Below are 19,556 nucleotides of genomic sequence, written 5' to 3'. Positions count from 1 at the left end.
TCTCATTCATGGGTTTTTCTTTATTTTTACTAGTTTCTACATTGTAGAATACTAGTGAAGACATCAAAACTAAGAAATAACACATATGGAATCATGTAGCAACCAAAAGCCAGTCCATGCAGAAAATGTCAAGAACTTTCAAAGTTTCTTCAAGTGCAGTGGCAAAAACCATCAAGCGTTATGATGAAACTGGCTCTCATGAGGACCGCCACAGAAATGGAAGACCCAGAGTTACCACTGCTGCAGAGGATAAGTTCATTTGAGTTACCAACCTTAGAAATTGCAGCCCAAATAAATGCTTTTTAAATTTAACTAGGCAAGTCAGTAAATAACAAATTCTTATTTACAATTACAGCCTACAGGGGAACAGTGGGTTAACTGCCTTGTTCAGGGGCAGAGCGACAGATTTTTACCTTGTCAGCTCAGGGATTCAATCCAGCAACCTTTCAGTTACTGGCCCAACACTCTAACCACTAGGCTACCTGCTGCTTCACAGAGTTCAAGTAACAGACACATCTCAACATCAACTGTTCAGAGGAGACTGCGTGAATCAGGCCTTCATGGTTTAATTGCTGCAAAGTGCAAAGACGCCACAACTAAAGCACACCAATAAGAAGAAGAGACTTGCTTGGACCAAGAAACACGAGCCATGGACATTAGACTGGTGGAAATCTGTCCTTTGGTCTCATGAGTCGAAATTTGAGATTTTTGTTTCCAACCGTCAAGTCTTTGTCAGATGGCGGAGTAGGTGGACGCATGATCTCTGCATGTGTGGTTCCCACCATGAAGCATGGAGGAGGAGGTGTGATGGTGCTTTGCTGGTGACACTGTCTGTGCTTTATTTAGAATTCTAGGCACACTTAACCAGCATGGCTACCCACAGCATTCTGCAGTGATACGCCACCACATCTGGTTTCACTTAGTGGGACTAACATTTGTTTTTCAACAGCACAATGACTCAACACACCTCCAGGCGGTGTAAGGGCTATTTGACCAAGAAGGAGAGTGATGGAGTGCTGCATTAGATGACCTGGCCTCCACAATCACCCGACCTCAATCCAATTGAGATGGTTTGGGATGAGTTGGAGCGCAGAATGACAGAAAAGCAGCCAACAAGTGCTCAGCATATGTGGGAACTCCTTCAAGACTGTTGGAAAAGCATTCCTGGTGAAGCTGGTTGAGAGAATGCCACAAGTGTGCAAAGCTGTCATCAAGGCAAAGGGTGGCTACTTTGAAGAATCTAAACTCTATTTAGAATTGTTTAACACTTTTTTGGTTATTACATTATTCCATGTGTAATTTCATAGTTTTGATCTCTTGATTCTGCTGTGTAGAAAATAATAAAATAATTAAAACCCCTGAATGAGTAGGTGTGTCCAAACTTTTGACTGGTACTGTATATATAATATATACATACACATTTCATTTCAACTTGTAGGACTAGCCGCATGTGAATAACAATTAAATAAATGTAATGTTGAACACTTCTGGTTTTAACTGCATGTCCTGTGATGACTATTTAGGGTGAATTCGGGAAAGAGTGGGACAAGACAAACTGGGACAGATTAATCCTGATTCATTTATTTCTTGGTCTGACAAAATAACATCTAAACTATTGTTACTAAAAGCAAAATTACATCACATCAGGGGCAGAGAAAGCAAACAGGAAGCTCACCCCGGGAAGCACAAGGTAAAATCAGTGACATAGCTTCTCTGTGTTGTTGTTAAGGTTATAAAACGGTCCTACATAATGCACTGTGCCGAATGTTGACGTAAATGTGAATACTATGTACTGGTGCATCAAAATACATAAAGTTGCCAATATTATCTTTCAATTTTGAAATTGTCATGTTTGTTGTTGTCCCGCTTTACCAACCATAGCTAGCTAAAGTAGCACAGAATGGAGTGGGCTTTTCTAATGGAGAGAGAACCAGTCTACATTAGGGACCACCTGTATTTAGGTTAAGCTCTGGTTCTTGTAGTACTGTTATTAGTACTGTTATTTCTGGAATTCAGAAAGCAGGACACTTTTTGCGTTTTCGTCTTCTGTAACTTCTTCAGACAACATATCGGCCCAACATGATACATTTCTGAAATCCTCAAATGTTTCCTAATCACACAAAATTGAATCGTCATTGAAGTACAATTAGGACTATAATAATGGTGTCAAAGTCGACCAAAAGCGAACTGAAAATATGGTTATGCCTCCTGTGAATATGAAATCAACAGTCGTTTTTTTGTGTGATTACGAAACATCTGTAGGATTTCAGAAATGTGTCACGTGTTGGGCTAATATGTTGAATAGATGTCGAAAGAGGTTACAGAAGATGGAAATGCAGTGTCCCACTTTTTCCGAATTCACCCTAAATGGTCATCACAGGACATGCAGTTAAAACCAGAAGTGTTCAACATTACATTCATTTAATTGTTATTCACATGCGGCTATAGGCTACACATGTAGGATCTTAATTTGAGCCAGTTTGCTACAGCAGGAAAATAATCCTGCAGCAACAGGAAATTTGAATTATGTGGATTATAATGAATGGGATATTTTTGTAGGGGTTGATACATTTTTCGTTACTGCAAATCTAGTCTGATATTTTAAAGTAGAAATAACAAACTTTAGGAGCCTTTTTAAACCTTAAATACACTACAAGTTTGCATTTCCTGCTGTGAAGGAAAATTCTCAGTAACAGAATAGTGATCAAATGAAGATCCTACATCTGTACACAGGGACAGACAGATATTGCTAGAGTTATGAATCACTAAATGTGGTGTTGTCCTGGATACCAGGTCAATAATAGTGAGAAACAGGAACAAGGCACAAGTGTATCATCAAAGTTAACATGACACATCGTTAGTCAAAGACACATGACATGAACAGTGTTAATCCAAAACAGATTGGATAGTTTTACACCCCTCTACAACAAAACTCACAAGCAAAAGATAACCTAATGTTATCTTACAATGTCTAAAGATGTTGCATAAGTAAAATGGTTGAGAAGCATTTAGTTTATTCCCCCTGGGGGAAAAAATTAGAACACATACAATACAGACCATATAACAACCAAGTCTACTCATAATGTAGTTAATTTTTAGATTAAATGTATCAATATATGGACTTAACATAATTGTAATTGCTGAACAGTTGGTTTTTAATAACAATTAGGTTTCTTTAAAAATATTTAACGAACCATTGAGAATGCAAAGAAACGTCATACTTTTACAGCTCTGTATATCAGCCAATGGGAATAAAAACCTCCTAGACTACGTGCTCATACAGCTGTATATCCTGAAACAGTCATCACAAGAACACCAAAAATGCAACAAGCAGCAGCCATATCTGTTTAGTTGAAGGCACATAGATCTATACGTATGGTGCTACATCTACAGGGAAGTCAGACACTGCAAGTCATGGAACTTGAGCAAGGCAACGACTATGCCAGGATGACAAGCCACAATATAGCTACAGAAATATGCCACGTCTACAAATAACACACTTTGTGCTATACAGTCAGCATCGCGTATTGGCTTGTTGCAGGCTCTATCTATCTTTGTGTTCGGCTGTTCGGGTGTAAAGCTGGACTCTGTCACTAAAAATCGATCAGCTAAATGTGAGATACTGTGCATGTAGCTGTAACTACTAATCTCCTTATTTGAATCCCCAGATGTTCTTCTATAATACACAAATATACAATTTTGCTAATTAATCTACACAATTTTCTAGTACAGGTACAATATATAAGATATCACATAATTCAGTATAAAAACAAACAAATGCAGATATTTACCGTTGAAGACAACTTGAAATGAAATGCCTCAATTTGACTTGCTATGACAGGGGAATTCACCATTTCAAAGTAAAATGAATGAATCCTCAAAACCTTTAAAAAAAAATGACACCATTCAATTATGTCATGTTTAGATCATGTCAAATGTCCACTGAAATGTTTCAAAGTTTGCTTTCAAAAACGTTTCATATCATACAAGCACCAAGAAATAACAGTTAAAAAAAAGTTATTAGTTTAGATGAATACAACATGAATGGTATTAATGCTCTCTAAAACAATTAGTGTCAAGCAGTAATTTGAGTAGAGTAAACTGAAAGTGAGTGTGCTTCTAGTACTACCATATGATGGTAGTCATACTCAACCACTGGAATCATGCAACGTCCACCACTGCACCACAACCCCATCCAGAATGGATAAACAATTACACACTCCAAAATGTATGTATGCAAAGCAATCTAATTAAGGACTTGTTGTTTTTTAGTTAAGGTATAGTATGGTTTTAGTAAATCCTTGCAATGACCACCACAAACACATTTTGAATCAATGCCAGTTATGGCATGAATCGGTGACCAAAGTAGGAGAGAGGTCTTCTACAAGGCCCAAGGGGACTGGATCATGGGGGAGGGATGGGCTTGGGAGGAGACCATGGCTAAGTCCCAATTATTCATCCTTTAGGCTAAATGTGCACTTTCACACTCCCCGTCATGGATTTAAAAGCATTGGATTGGTGTAATTATTGACTGGAGGGAGTTTCCACCATTGTGAAATCCATGTGAGAAAGTGAATTGGGACTCAGCCAGAGAGGGAGAACCGTTGGGCCCAGAGGTTAGGGGTCAAATTGCTCATCCTCCATGTGAAGGCTGCTGGGGGAACACAGGAGGGGCTGGCTGGAGCAGTTGGTACTCTGACTCTTCAGGCTCTCTGATGACCCTGTGGACACAAGGAGCATGATCCAATTAAACAAGAGGATCTCTTACTCCAGTGAAATAAATCTAAACAGTTGCATACTTATCAATACAAACTTGCTGTCTATTTGCATGATAAACAGAGTTACAACCTGCAGCAGATTATTAACCAACTGTCCTGAATCGGACAGATAGCGAGGGATCGGTTTCTCTGAAGCAACGTGACAGAAAAGCAGATAGGTAAAGACAGGACAGAGAAGTCCTACATACCACATTTATTCCTCCACACCAATAGAGCAGGCATCAGGACCTAGAGCTGGCCATAGCAAGGCCAGGTAAAGGGACAGGGCAGGGAGTAAGGAAACAGAGAAGAACAAACAGCACACAGGTTAGATGCAAAGCTGGGGGACTGAAAGCCTGGGAGAATAAAGAGAAAAAGAGCCAAAAGGTATTATACGTGCAATCAAAAATTTATGTTAACAATTGGTTTGAGCCTTAAAGACATGCTCTGGTACTTTGGCAACTAGTAAGTATGTTTTAAGGTTCCAATTTTGTGTGTGTTAATGTGTAGTTCATATGAGCAGAACTAGCCAAGAAATCCCTAGCAACACGCACACAGTAGACAGAGAGACATGATGCACATATGTGACAGAGTACGCAATTTTCTGGGGCCACTTTTGGCTCGTGGGCGCTACTTTCAGAACTACTAGCTAAAAAGTATACAAAAGAACCAGAGAATATCTTTAATATCCAGACAAACATACACAATTGTGCACATATACGCACAGACCTGGGCCTTGTGTTATTATTAGCTTACCTGGCAGAGACAGGTCCCCTGGCGGGTCACTCTCTGTTTTGGTCAGGCTGCTGTGTTCACTGCTGTAGTCCTGAAGGATCTCTCGCTCTCCTCCAGAGTGCAGCCTGTCCTCTGTACCACCCACGACAGGAGGGAGAGACAAGGTCACAACATGCAACAAGACCTAAATGTCCTTACACTGGTTTGCAATGTACCCTGGTAGGTATTTCAAGTCATTATTTGGAGAGGTCACCTACTCGAACTTGATGTAGACTGGACCGCTAACTACGTGCATTCAGAGCATGACAGAACTCACCATCATCTGGGGAGATGAACTCCGGTATATCCTCGGCTGCAGTGGCCTCGGTAGGAGCAGGGCTGCTGGAGAGCAGTGTGTGAGGCTGGGCGTCCGACATCTCAGACAGCTTCTCCTCATCCTCCTCCTGGATGGGTGATGAGGGTGACCTCAGGGTGCTGCGGGGGTGAAACACTTACAATGAGGTGACATTGATAACAAACAAAAAAACATTTACAACCGACGTGAAGCTTTATAATATACAGACTGCACTCTGTACTGTTGTCCTAGTAAGTTTATTTTCTGCAGGTTGGCAAGGCACAGCAATGTCAACTGGATGGATTGCCAAGGACATGCCATATAATCAGTTTGTAGCATGGTGCTGGATACAGAAGATGACCTCTAGCAGCAGCTCACCACAACATAAGGACACTCTTTATTCTGACCCTGGGCCAAGCTGTTACACAAAATGATGAGCAATCAATCCAGAGTCAAACCCAATGTCAACAAGCAAATCCATCCAGGGCAGTTAATCTGTCAGGGCTATTAACTCCATACTAAAACTAAATCATTCAAAATTGCATATGCTCCAAGTTAGAGACCATTCAAATCAAATGGTAATGGTGTGAAGAATTACAGTAGCAGGCAGCTGGACTGTAGAGAGCAGCACTGTGAGACTTTAGCCCACTTCAGTTCCTCCCCCTTCTTCCTAAAGTGTGCACTGATTCACCCTACCTCAAAAGATTTCAAAGCATTGGATTGGTTTAAATATTCGCTGGAGGGAGGTTCCACCATCTTCTCTTACACCTGTCCATTACTTTTAAATCCATGAGGGGGAGTGTAGTGTACGAGTGCACACTTCAGGGAGATGGTCCATCTCAGATGGAGGAGAAAGTGAACTGAGCTTGTTACTACCCTTGTGTCTCAGGATTACCTGTCAGGTGACTTGCTGACCTTGCCCTTCTGCAGGCCCCCGTCACCGGAGTGTTCTGGGGAGCCCAGTGGCCGGCCCTCCCCTACCAGGCTCCCAGAGAAGTTAATATCATCGTAGAGGGGGGCGGGGGGGATGGAGGGGGACACAGAGTGCAGGCCGTTCAGGGCCTCCAGCAGAGAGATGGGCTCAAAGCCTGGGGGAACCGAGTCTGAGCTCTGGAGAGACGCACACGCAGAAAGACTGCTCATATCTTCACTAGTCATTCACAGTCATTTATTAAAGGCTTTGTAACTGCATCGTGATGGAGTTGAGTTTCGTTAAATACAAGTATAAAAAGAAACAATCCTTGTCACAAACGATGTCATGTATTAACACCAAATGCCTGGGTCGTGTGCGCCGTACCGAGTGCTCATCATGGTCCATGGTCTGAGCCAGTACAGGGCTGAAAGACACAGGGGACAGCGGCCCAGGCTTCTTCCTCACAGCTCTGATCTGCAGCAAGGCTCGGAAGGCTGGGGAGAGAGACAGACCAAACACTGATTACACTACACACTGTCAAATGGGACTGCATCTTCACTAAAATGTCAACTTCACAGCATTTTCCTTAAATCAGCTCAGTGCACACAGGGCATTCATCTCCACGTCCATTAGGTGTCTCTCTCGCTGAGCTCTGAAACATGGCAGCCTGGCATGTCTATTTCCTATTAGCGAAGGCATCCCATTTGGAAGCCTATTGGAAACAAACTAGTGTCGCTCCTTACGCAGTCTGCAGATAGGACAGTTGTTGGCCTGGTAACGCAGGGTGTCAGCACAGGAGTTGCAGAGACACAGGTGTCTGCAGGGCAGAATGATGGTGTCTCGGAGGTCTGACAGACAAACAACACACTCATTGCTGTTGTCACTGTTCTCATCCTCCGATGGCTGCAGAGATCCAAAAAACAAGAGTGTTGTTAAGAGTGATGAACATGTAGAAAAAAATTGACTACGCAAACCAACGGTCTGAAAACCTACAGCAAAATGAGCTATATTTCTGATAGATTCAGGTGTGGTTACACCTCCATAATGTAAAAATGTGTTGCTTTCCAACAGCCTTTGTAAATTCATGTTAGATAAATCTACTGTATGCATCTACAAAAGTTGTTCCTGGTGAGTTCTAGAACAACAACCTTGGTCTCTTGGTTGTTTTTGTTTTCAATTCCATAGATCTCCTGCAGCAGGTAGCTCACACGATCCACCTATAACAGAGTGCACACATGGTAACACGTGGCCAAGGACAGAGAACGATGGGAGGAACACATTGTAGCCTTATGTCCCATAGGGGATAAAGAGGACGTAAGCACACATGCTAACAAATGTATGTGTTGTAAATTAACATGTTTTTGTTATTCAGGCATTTGTATTTTGAATAATCGACTAATATAATAGAGAAGACATGGATTAACTTGGATGAACTTACAATTTGCTTCTGCTTCAGAGGCTTGACGGAGAAACTGCCATCCACATGCTTGAAGGGAAGAAATGGTGTTTAATTCACATATTTCATAATGTGTGAAAACAGAACTTCATGACATCAGACGCGGGATGCAAATTTGAGTCAAATTCAAACACTGTCCTCTTCCACTCAATTGACACAATGAGTTACTTACTCTCTCAAAGGCTGCCAGCAGCACATGTGCATGTCCCAAGCAATCTGGAAAAGGACAAACACTAATTCATAAGGGATTACTGTACTCTGTGCATACAGAGTGTCTAATCTAGCACCTGCTATTGTGGTACAGCGGAGAGACAGTTGCTAACTAAGTTTGTTAAGTCAGTCTTGAGGTGATATATGGAGCGCAGTACATTAACATCAGCGTCAACCGTTTGGACCACCTACCATCCCCTTCATCCACCACAGCTTGGATCACCATGGGGAAAACACCCCGGTCCAGGTCAAAGTTCAACTGTAAAGATAAAATAAATGGTGACAACAGATGAGTTTATCAACCGTGAGCTGGTGACATCTCTCCACAGGATTGAGTGCTGCTGCCCAGATATACTCACATCCTCCTCCTTCCAGTCGGTGAAATCGATTTTGAAAGAAGGTAGGGAGAAATGTTGGCTCACACCCCTCTTATAGTGTACAGTCTCAGAAACCAGGGCTGGGCCCTTTGGGTTGTACCTACACAAGACAGAAACAGTGATGTCAATATCTTATCAATACAAAAACTATCAACGTTAATTTAGTATAGCGGAAATATAAGATGTTCTTTATCAGATCTCTTGTTGAGAGCTCTTTCTTCGACCACAAATAATGAAAAACAGCATTAGGCCTAACTAAAATCAATTTCCGTATTTTCCCTCTTAAATTTGTCAATGGAAAAGCTCAATAAAAAAAACTGCAAAAAAAGGCAGAAAAACACATCCATCCACTCACATAATGACCTCAGCATAAACTATTATATTAATTCCCTCTTCAGATGACATGCGTATCCATGGAGACAGGCAGTTGCTAAGGACCTATTGTATCTCTCCCAGTCTGCTTTTTGGAGACTGGCATTCTATGCTGTATATTGGCCACTATCATAAGATGTTCTTATACAACGTGTCTTTAAAGTGAATAAAACATTTTCACTGCAGAAACAGATAAAAGGCATGGATTTAATTTCAAATGAGAAATGTAAAATTATGAATTTGATTTAGTTAGCAAGAGAGCAAGAGACAGTGGAAGAAAATATGTATTTCTAATTAGTGAATGACTTAGAAATAGCATATTGATGCTAAACATAGTCTATTATGTAAATGAAAAGGTTTCTGAATCAGACTCTTACATACATTGCCATCCCATTGGTGAATTCCTCAAAAGCTTGGCAATACAGGGTGATAGCCACACGAGCATCAGCGTCAAATGTGAACTCCACACCATACAGAACCTTTGGCTTCCCTCCTTCCTCTACTGGAGCATCAGTGTCATCTTTATACCTAGTAGTCAAGCAGACAAACAAAACAATGTTAAGCTAGCTTTTTCAAGTGGCCAATTTCAAAATGACATAACTTTGATACTGAAGCTATGATTAAGTTAACAACAACAACAAATCCCTCATGCACCACACTTATGAAAGCATGTCGATATCAAATGAAACATAGGATTAAACAAGTACAGTGAATAGATGTTAAGCTAAGCTCAATCAGCCAGGATTCTTGACCTGAATCACTTGACAATGAAAACCACGAAGAAAAATAAATGAGGTAAGGTTAGTCTGAAGACTACTCGCTGTAGAATATGGTGGTGTTTTTCCTCACCTGACCAAGCGCAGGGAGTCCTTTCTGATATTGACCAGACTTCTCAGGGTCTTCACAGGCTCATGGGGTGCCGGGGTCACGTACGGAAACTAAGCAAAGGTGAGACATGACAACTAGTCTAAGAAAAGAACAGCCCAATGCAGATAAACTTCAAATGCTTTAGCCTAATCAATAACATGGGGGATGTGAATCAAGGACTAGTCCTGAACTTCCACTTCAACTAATATGCCTAATAGGCTGTACATGTTACTTCTCTGTCTGCAGCTTGCAAGGTGCAAAACTTAACAACATAGCTAAGAATCTTTACCACTATATAGCGAACTTGTAGGTCCTTACTTGTACAGGCCTATTTCCAAGGAAGTTCAGATCCATGTTTTCTCCAAATAGGTAACCCTCTGGATGTGGAGTGTCAAATTTCTCCCCTCCCATGAAAAAATGGCTGGCAAAGTAATTCCCTTAAAAAAAATAGAAGTATGTGACTAGATTAGAATCAGGATAAAATCAGGATGGAAGGCCTATCTTTAATCAGGACAAGATCAGGACACTGATGTACAACTCATCTCTGCCTCATCAAATAAACATCTCACCACGACTGAATATCATCTAATTACCCATTTACAGCGTTCACATGTAACGTTAGGCCTATAATGTTGGGAACTGATGATGTCAGTTTAACTGACGTTAGCAGCGTTAGCTATAGTTCGAGTTTTAGCGTTACAATCCAAATGAATAACTATATTTACCCGATTTCGGTGGAAATCTGTACGCAGAATTCGCCTGGATATCAATATCCTCAACGCCAGCGATTCTCCGGCTAAGAATCGACCCCATCTTTCCTTGTTGTTGCTAGCTAGCTAATTAGCTACAGACTTGGCTAACTACTAACGTTACTAGCCCCTACGCTAGTGTAATTATCGTCCAAGGGACCGTTTTGTAACAAGTTTTAGACTTTCTTCGGTATTACACAGCCACTTATATATCCAACTGTGTGCCTGTCAAGAATAACGATAGAACCAAGGATAACTTGGTGTCCGCTAAAGAAAATAAACACAAGTTTCTAGCCAAAAGCCTTCTGATGTGTGATACGTCAAACTACATGGTGTTAGGGACTTGTAGTTCTTTCTGTCACCGACCTACTTACTGATCGACCCTCCCCATCGCTCTGATTTGCTCTCTCGTGCTGCCGATCAAAGGGGCGCTCAGGACACTGAACATAGTTCATACAGTAAATATTTGGGTTTTTACTGCGGACTGTGCTGTCTTCATGGTCGATGAGAGGAAAGGCTAATGCAAGGGAGAATAACCTCAAGGACTGAGCACCAACCCAAGGGGAAAGGTTTAGAATAGCCCGCGTATGCAAATATGGATGATCTAAAGCACCAAGTTATGATAAATCAGTTCGTCCTGACTGCTGGATGCGCGGCAGACCAAGCGAAACAGCTTCTACAAGCGGCACATTGGCAGTTCGAGGTATGGGAACCTTTTCTTGTTGACAATGGGTTTGGTGCATGGAAGATAGATCAGTTACAGAGATCAGTCTGTGTCTGTTTCTCAGAGTCATTCATTAAATACATCTAATTAATACAGTAATGCCAATCATTTGTAAAATAATCTGGTTATCTTTACAACATCCCAGTAGGCTAATGCTATTATGCAATGAAAATGTAGCTAACTATGGTATTCAGCAGCCTAATGGCACAATGTAACATTTTCACAGCAGATAGTATAATATCAATTTAGGTTGTATCTGTCTGCAATAGGCTATCATATGTGTAATGCACACTGGACTGTTGCTTATTGACACATATATTTTATTTTTCAATAGACTGCATTAAGTGCCTTTTTTCAAGAAACCAATATTCCATACAGTCACCATCATCAAATGGTAAGTATAGAAAACCTACAGTATTATTGTTAACAATTAATAATGTATGTATTATTATTACATTATGATGATGATTATTGCAACATCTATGATTATATTTATATTCATGCCCTTGTCGTCCGTGTCCGCCATGTTGTACCGACACACAAGCCTGACAAAAGTAAACACACGTTGGCCACGTTGTTCATAGTGCCTTGTCATGTACTGTAGCATATTACTTACTGTGTTATTTCACATGAACGGTGACATGATAGGCTGCTATGTTTCTAATACTTATAGTCGGCCAATGAAGTCATGTGAGTTATGGATGATCTGTACTGCTATACTTTTTCTTCTTGAATTGAAGCCTTGAAAATGTGTCTTGTGGGAGAGGGTGGTTCCAGAAAAAGTGAACATTGTTTTAGTAAAAAATAAATTAAAAAAAGGACAAAATAAATAAATAAAATGATTTCAGTGCTACAGCACTTATGATACATACTATACAAAACATACAGTTGAAGTCGGAAGTTTACATACACCTTAGCCAAATACATTTAAATTCAGTTTTTCACAATTCCTGACATGTAATCCGAGTAAAAATTCCCTGTTTTAGGTCAGTTAGGATCACCACTTTATTTTAAGAATGTGAAATGTCAGAATAATAGTAGAGAGAATCATTTATTTCAGTTTTTATTTCTTTCATCACATTCACAGAAGTTTACATACACTCAATTAGTATTTGGTAGCACTTTAAATTGTTTAACTTGGGTCAAACGTTTCTGGTATCCTTCCACAAGCTTCCCACAATAAGTTGGGTGAATTTTGGCCCATTCCTCCCGACAGAGCTGGTGTAACTGAGTCAGGTTTGTAGGCTTCCTTGCTCGCACAAGCTTTTTCAGTTCTGCCCACAAATTTTCTATGGGATTGAGGTCAGGGCTTTGTGATGGCCACTCCAATACCTTGACTTTGTTGTCCTTAAGCCATTTTGCCACAACTTTGGAAGTATGCTTGGGGTCATTGTCCATTTGGAAGACCCATTTGTGACCAAACTTTAACTGATGTTTTGAGATGTTGCTTCAATGCCATCTATTTTGTGAAGTGCACAAGTCCCTCTTGCAACAAAGCACCCCGACAACACGATGCTGCCACCCCCGTGCTTCACGGTTGGGATGGTGTTCTTCGGCTTGCAAGCCTCACCCTTTTTCCTCCAAACATAACAATGGTCATTATGGCCAAACAGTTCTATTTTTATTTAATCAGACCAGAGGACATTTCTCAAAAAAGTACGATCTTAGTCGCCATGTGCAGTTGCAAACCGTAGTCTGGCTTTTCTATGGCGTTTTGGAGCAGTGGCTTCTTCCTTGCTGAGCGGTCTTTCAGGTTATGTCGATATTGGACTCGTTTTACTGTGGATATAGATAATTTTGTACCTGTTTCCTCCAGCATCTTCACAAGGTCCTTTGCTGTTGTTCTGGGATTGATTTGCACTTTGCACTGATTTGCACCAAAGTACGTTCATCTCTAGGAGACAGAACACGTCTCCTTCCTGAGCGGTATGACGGGTGCGTGGTCCCATGGTGTTGATACTTGCGTACTATTGTTTGTACAGATGAATGTGGTACTTTCAGGCGTTTGGAAATTGCTCCCAAGGATGAACCAGACTTGTGGAGGTCTACAATTTTTTTTCTGAGGTCTTGGCTGATTTCTTTTGATTTTCCCACGATGTCAAGCAAAGAGGCACCGAGTTTGAAGGTAGGCCTTGAAATACATCCACAGGTACACCTCCAATTGACTCAAATGTTGTCAATTAGCCTATCAGAAGCTTCTAAAGCCATGACATCATTTTCTTGAATTTTCCAAACTGTTTAAAGGCACAGTCAACTTATGTGTATGTAAACTTCTGACCCACTGGAATTATGATACAGTGAATTATAAGTGAAATAATCTGTCTGTAAACAATTGTTGGAACAATTACTTGTGTCATGCACAAAGTAGATGTCCTAATCGACTTGCCAAACCTATAGGTTGTTAACAAGAAATTTGTGGAGTGGTTGAAAAACAAGTTTTAATGACTCCAACCTAAGTGTATGTAAACTTCCGACTTCAACTGTACATACATTGTCTTTTAATGACAGCGTTAAAATCTTGACACATGTATAACAGGACATTAGCACAGTTTATTCTAGGCCATTTGTCATATAGATTTTCCATTTGGCCAATAGATTTCTTCCTTCGAAACAACATATGGCTTCATGAGCAATAATAAATCAGTTTATTTAGGTCTAGAACCTAAACCTAGAACCTCTCATAACCTACCACTGGGTCTGCCATTTCCCAAAAATCTCATCCTGCTCCTATTTTCATTTTTAAACTGATGAAAATAAACAGGATGTGGGCAGACATTAGATTAGATAAGAAGCAGTGACATTGGCAATACATCTGGCGTGGTCTGTTTACATTAGGGGTTGGCTGTCAGGAGTGGCATAAGGTTAAGTTGAGCCCCTTTCATTGACAATTGGTTGACAGGTTAACTACGGTGCAGCATTTGCCCACCGTGTTCTTAAACAGACCAGCGCAGAAAGGCCAAGCGTAGGAGAGGTAACATGATGTGGAGACATCTCAAGCTGGGGAGTGAGGTTCCGAAATTAACTCTGTTACACCCACGGCTATTAAAGGAAGTGTTTTTGAAAGTGCTGTAGGGTATTGTTTCTGTTGTCAGTAGTGGTTGTGTTGTTATGAAGATCACCGTGACCTTAGTTTAAAATGACACTTGTCACTTGAACAAGTTGACATGACAAACCAGCACCCGTATATTAATCTATCCCTGGCTGCATAATAACAACAAGGGACTGTGTTGGGTTAATTATTGACTCACCTTATGGTTGCTCATTGACCTGTTTGTGTTGGAGGTTGGTGAGATTGATTTGTTGATACAGGACAGAGTAATGTAAGCTGTGTATCACGTGACACGTGATGTTTGAATTTCCTTTCGTTCATCTCGTTGGACAGTTGACCACGTACATGGAAACAGACATTGTGTAGGGTGACTGTGAGTTAGTGAAACAGCTCTGAAAAAGGTGCAGCCTCGCTAAAGACAGATTACCCATGATGCCCTCAACAATTTTATCTTGTAGATCAAACGATGGAGGTCAGTGTTGAAACTCAACGGGATGTTACATCCACAGATGATTACGTCCCACATGATTGAAATGCACATAGGGGTTTTTAACTACAGGAGGCGAATAAGGCAAAGGCTGGTGGCAATATTGTAGACGTGTGGCTTATCACAATGTCCCAGTCAATGTCTAGGATGCCAGGAGGTCTGTGGCAGTCATGAATCGAGTCAGTTAAAGAGTCTTCATAACATCGTCCAAAAGAAACAGCTTTTGTAAACTGTACTACTACCCTTGTTATTCATATTTGGGATGGCTATTAGACGTTTAGCGTCTACATTTAGATGTGCTCTGATGCGGGATATACTTTTGAAAAGAACATGTGTCTGTTTTACAAGCCTTTTGAACAATGGTAGAGTAGACTGCCTGGTGTACAATAGCACATTTGTTTAAAATGGACAATGCTGGTTGGTAGGATGCAGGGCTTTAGTACAGGGTACAGTTTGCCATTGTTTGTTCCGAGCCACAAATATGGCAAACTGACAATAAACAATAGGAAAAGGGATGAGAAAGACCACACTCTCTAAAACAAGCTCTCTTGTACTGTTTCCCTGGCTGCAGCTGCTATTACAGGATCCATCCCTATCAAACAGGACTGTTTCTATAGCAACTTTGCAGCTCCAGATGAGAAAATGCACGGTCGGTCTCCTGTGTGTTTATGTGTACAGAGCCAGCTGATCTGACTGAGTAGCTGCCACACACTGAGGCCCACACCCTGTGTGTCCACATAGCCAACCCCTTCAACACCTTTCTCCTTATACACTGCTGACCTCTTTCAATGTAAAGCAGTGGAAACTCCCACACATACCAGGCTGTCTTGTTATTGTGGTCAGATAACGGAAGGCTTTTGTATTATATGTGTTTTTCAGCTGTACAGTTTTAACCGTTTTGTAAGCAGATGTAATATTAAAAAAATATCATTCTAAATCAAATCTTAGTGTCACGACTTCTGCCGAAGTCGGTCCCTCTCCTTGTTCGGGCGGTGTTTGGCGATCGACGTCACCGACCTTCTAGCCTTCACTGATAGATTTTTCATTTTCCATTGGTTTTGTCTTGTGAGTGCTGTACAGAAACCGTTCGTTCCATACTGGATTCGAGACCTCGGGCGAGGGGCCTTCAGTACCTCGTGGACTGGGTGGGGTATGGTCCGGAGGAGAGATGCTGGGTTCCGGTGGAGGACGTGTTGTATCCTTCTATGCTGTGAGATTTCCACTGTCTCCATCCGGATCGCCCTGCGCCTCGCCCTCCGGGTCATCCCCGAGGTCAGTGCAGACGTGCGGCTGGAGCCGCGCGTCAGGTGGGGGTACTGTCACGACTTCCGCCAAATTCGGTCCCTCTCCTTGTTCGGGCGGTGTTCGGCGGTCGACGTCACTGACCTTCTAGCCTTCACTGATCCATTTTTCATTTTCCATTGGTTTTCTCTTGTCTTCCTTCACACCTGGTTCCAATACTATCAATTACATGTTGTGTATTTAACCCTCTGTTTCTCCTCATGTACTTGTCGGAGATTGTTTTATTGTATGTCATGTGATTTTGTACCCAATATTTTTGTATATTTAGTTTTTTTGGAGTTTTATGAGCACTTATTAAACGACTCTGTTTATACCAAGTTGGTTTTCCTGCGCCTGACTTCCCGGCCACCGACACGCACCCATTACACTTAGGTCATTGTTTTATTGCCGCCATGTGTGTCAGGTGACAGGAAGTCTGTTATGATCACTTACAATTTATTGCTGTAATTTATTGCAATGCTATTGACTGAAGCAAATGTAGGCTACCAGTGATCTGCAAAATGCAAAATTACTTTTCTGAAGCAGCCAGCCTTATGCTAGTATGGCTGCTGCTGACCTGTTTTTTTTTTGTACAAAGACATGCTTGTCCTGAACTGAGCAATGCACATACTAGCTTTATGGTTCACTACGCATCATAAATGATTACGTTGAATAAAGGCATGTCTTGTTCCTATTGAAGCAGCTCAACGCTAATGCCTGTGGGAAATCCAATGTTTGTTCATTCATTAACTCATTCATTCGTACTGCACCATAGAAACCTTAGAAATCCATGTGTGTGGGATACTCCACTAATGTTCTTATCAAGTAATAAGAATTTCTTTATTAGCCCGTGGACATTTTTTTCTTCTTATACATATTTCAGCTCTCATTAACAAAATGTGGTTAAATTGTCTGACAATCCTCCTAAAGAAATATGTTTACCATAGTCAAAACCTGTTCTGGAGGCAAGCATGTGCCTTGGGGGGGGAGGGTATCTGTTTCCCCTAGTTCCACTACAAACCACATGACTGTTTGAGATATTGCATAATCTATTATGTGTGTGAATATCCTGTCCACACAATGAGAAAACAGACAGTCTGGTAGCCTTCAGATGGTTGGGGTGAATCCTAACACTGGTTGCTTTGACCTTTTATGTCCTGGAAGGTACGATTCCTTTGGACCCACTTAGGTTCTTACTGATGGAATGGTGTTTGTTTTGGCTGACTGGTCCTGTGTTTGGCAGTCACAGAGCAGTCTCCTGAGGCCTGCTCTCTGTAGTGTCAGCTGAGAGGGCAGACTCAGGGCAGGATGTAGAGTTCAGTGGAAAGACAAGGGGTCAGTCTGAGGAAGTTGGGCTTCGAAGGGAAAATATTTTTCCCTTTTCGCTTCCACAACTATTATGATGTAGGCACTTCTAAGGACCAGTTGAGGGAGGACATTAGTGTCAAGATGGTAAATCAAACCAAGCTTGTCAATTAGAACTGGAGACAATGCGCCAGTAATGACAAAAGTCAGTAGTGAAATATGTAATCAGAAATGCGTACAGATCGATGTTCTCTTATTAAAGGTTCTCTCTTTTCTCTACAGATGCACACTCCAGCCAACACACCAGCAACACCTCCCAACTTCCCAGACGCCCTGGCCATGTTCTCCCGCCTCAAGGCCTCAGAGAGCTTCAACGCCAGCAGTCCCATAGCCTCCATGGCGACCTCTCCTCCTCAGGTCAACTGGGCCATGGGCCCTTCTGCCCCAGGTCAGACCCAGCAGGGCATGTGGACTTCTGGGCAGATGCCCTCTCAGGTGCCTCCCCCTGGGTGGCCCCAAGCCGTCACACAGCAGGCCTCCAGTGAACAGGCCAGCGTCACCATGGAGGCAGAGAGATGAGAGCACTGCAGGGGCCTCGCGATAACAAGAGGAACCGACATCGGGCAGTCCTCTTTGAGTTGTCTGTAAGGGAAAGCAGAAAACCAAGCAATGTTGTGGAAATGCACTGAGGACAGAAAGATAGGAATTATGAGCATACAGCTGATGAACATTCACATGACGCCACATTGTAAAAATCTGCAGACAATTTTAGCTAGGCATACGTTTCATTTTTTTTCATTGATCTGAAACCAGAGACAAAGGTGGACTTGTATAACTAGTGCCGAAGAAGGATCTTCTTGTTGTACACACCGATGTGTATGACAGTGTCATCATCTTTCCTTTGTCTTTCTGTAGTGGTGTCAATGGACTGGATGCCTTTGATACTGGGGGTGCACTGCATAAATAACATCATTCTTCTTGATTTTTTAACCAGTGTAAGTGTGTGAATATCATGTGTTCTAGTATTCTAATGTGCTTAGAAACCAACTTGGATCTGCTTTTTCAAACATTGGGCAATGACTTTGACTGTCTCACTCACACAATCAAGGAACACCAGCTAGCCAATCCAACTTATGTTTAATAAGCAACTTTACAAGCTGCGCCTCTTTGTATACAGTGTTTCTGTCTGCATTGAATGCTAAAGGATGTTATACTGCAATCATGGTTCAGTGTTTTTTGCATGATTTTGTTTTCAGCCACTAGTGTTCAGGGGAAAAGTGAGATCAAGGTTTCTGTCAGAGCGAGACTTCTTGCTTGATATTCCAGCTGTGCACCATCTCGAAGTAGCAGACAGATAGTTTTTGATACAGTGTTGTTGTTGCTTAAGATGGAAATCAACATATTAGGGGAAAATAATAAATAGGGAAAATATATTTGAAAGAATATAGATTTAAAACATATAAATACAAAATAATAAGAAAAAACTGCATATTTGGTGATGCTGTCTCAGGAACTCTCGGCTCAAACATGTTTCGTCTAGGCACCTGATCATCTTTTTATTTTGTAAAATGGAATGAATATTGCAATTGAAAGGAACTGATACATTCATTGAAGGACTCATCCAAACGTTTTCTATTCTACAATCTGTTAATCTGATAATCACACTAGTTTTGCTTTGCACATCGGTTAATCTGAACACACGCCTGTTCCTCAATGTTTTCCATGAGACAGCTACCACAACAATTTTGTGGATTACCAGACAATTAATTATTTTGTGTTTCTGAATAAATATTGTATCTATTACACTGCATTAGATCTTGGAGTCTGACTCTATGTATCAAATGGACATGGGGCTCTAATGGAACTATAACTCACAACATCCTGTGCTCTCTTAGTATTTCCCAGATGGCAGTTTATTTCTCAGCGGATGTTGAGTCCAG

The 19,556-nt window shown here is 41.4% G+C and overlaps 2 protein-coding genes across 3 annotated transcripts; one reads left to right on the top strand and one right to left on the bottom strand.

The window, feature by feature from the left end:
* Positions 1–1,565: 1,565 nt before the first annotated feature.
* LOC110486339 (probable E3 ubiquitin-protein ligase MGRN1) lies at positions 1,566–11,114 on the bottom strand. 2 transcript variants are annotated; one of them, XM_021557857.2, is made up of 16 exons: positions 10,747–11,113; positions 10,340–10,458; positions 10,004–10,092; positions 9,536–9,682; positions 8,765–8,882; positions 8,598–8,664; positions 8,368–8,411; positions 8,178–8,225; positions 7,888–7,956; positions 7,483–7,642; positions 7,124–7,233; positions 6,722–6,936; positions 5,809–5,966; positions 5,514–5,624; positions 4,967–5,012; positions 1,566–4,721 (listed from the first exon to the last, which is right to left on the bottom strand). In XM_021557857.2, the coding sequence occupies exons 1-15, from the start codon at positions 10,832–10,834 to the stop codon at positions 4,972–4,974; spliced, it is 1,584 nt and encodes a 527-aa protein (XP_021413532.1). In that variant the 5' UTR covers positions 10,835–11,113; the 3' UTR covers positions 1,566–4,721; positions 4,967–4,971. The 2 variants fall into 2 exon arrangements, with proteins under 2 accessions (XP_021413532.1, XP_021413531.1); XM_021557856.2 differs by lacking the exon at positions 4,967–5,012 and having other exon boundaries at positions 10,747–11,114.
* A 31-nt stretch (positions 11,115–11,145) lies between these two features.
* LOC110486345 (UBA-like domain-containing protein 1) lies at positions 11,146–19,431 on the top strand. Its single transcript, XM_021557864.2, has 3 exons — positions 11,146–11,473; positions 11,829–11,888; positions 17,899–19,431. The coding sequence occupies exons 1-3, from the start codon at positions 11,366–11,368 to the stop codon at positions 18,193–18,195; spliced, it is 465 nt and encodes a 154-aa protein (XP_021413539.2). The 5' UTR covers positions 11,146–11,365; the 3' UTR covers positions 18,196–19,431.
* The last annotated feature ends 125 nt before the right edge of the window (positions 19,432–19,556 follow it).

This window comes from Oncorhynchus mykiss, chromosome 13 (assembly GCF_013265735.2).
Source record: "Oncorhynchus mykiss isolate Arlee chromosome 13, USDA_OmykA_1.1, whole genome shotgun sequence".
In the NCBI taxonomy this organism is placed as follows: Eukaryota; Metazoa; Chordata; class Actinopteri; order Salmoniformes; family Salmonidae; genus Oncorhynchus; species Oncorhynchus mykiss.
Note: the sequence above shows the minus strand (reverse complement) of the source record. Positions and strands in the feature narration are given on the sequence as shown.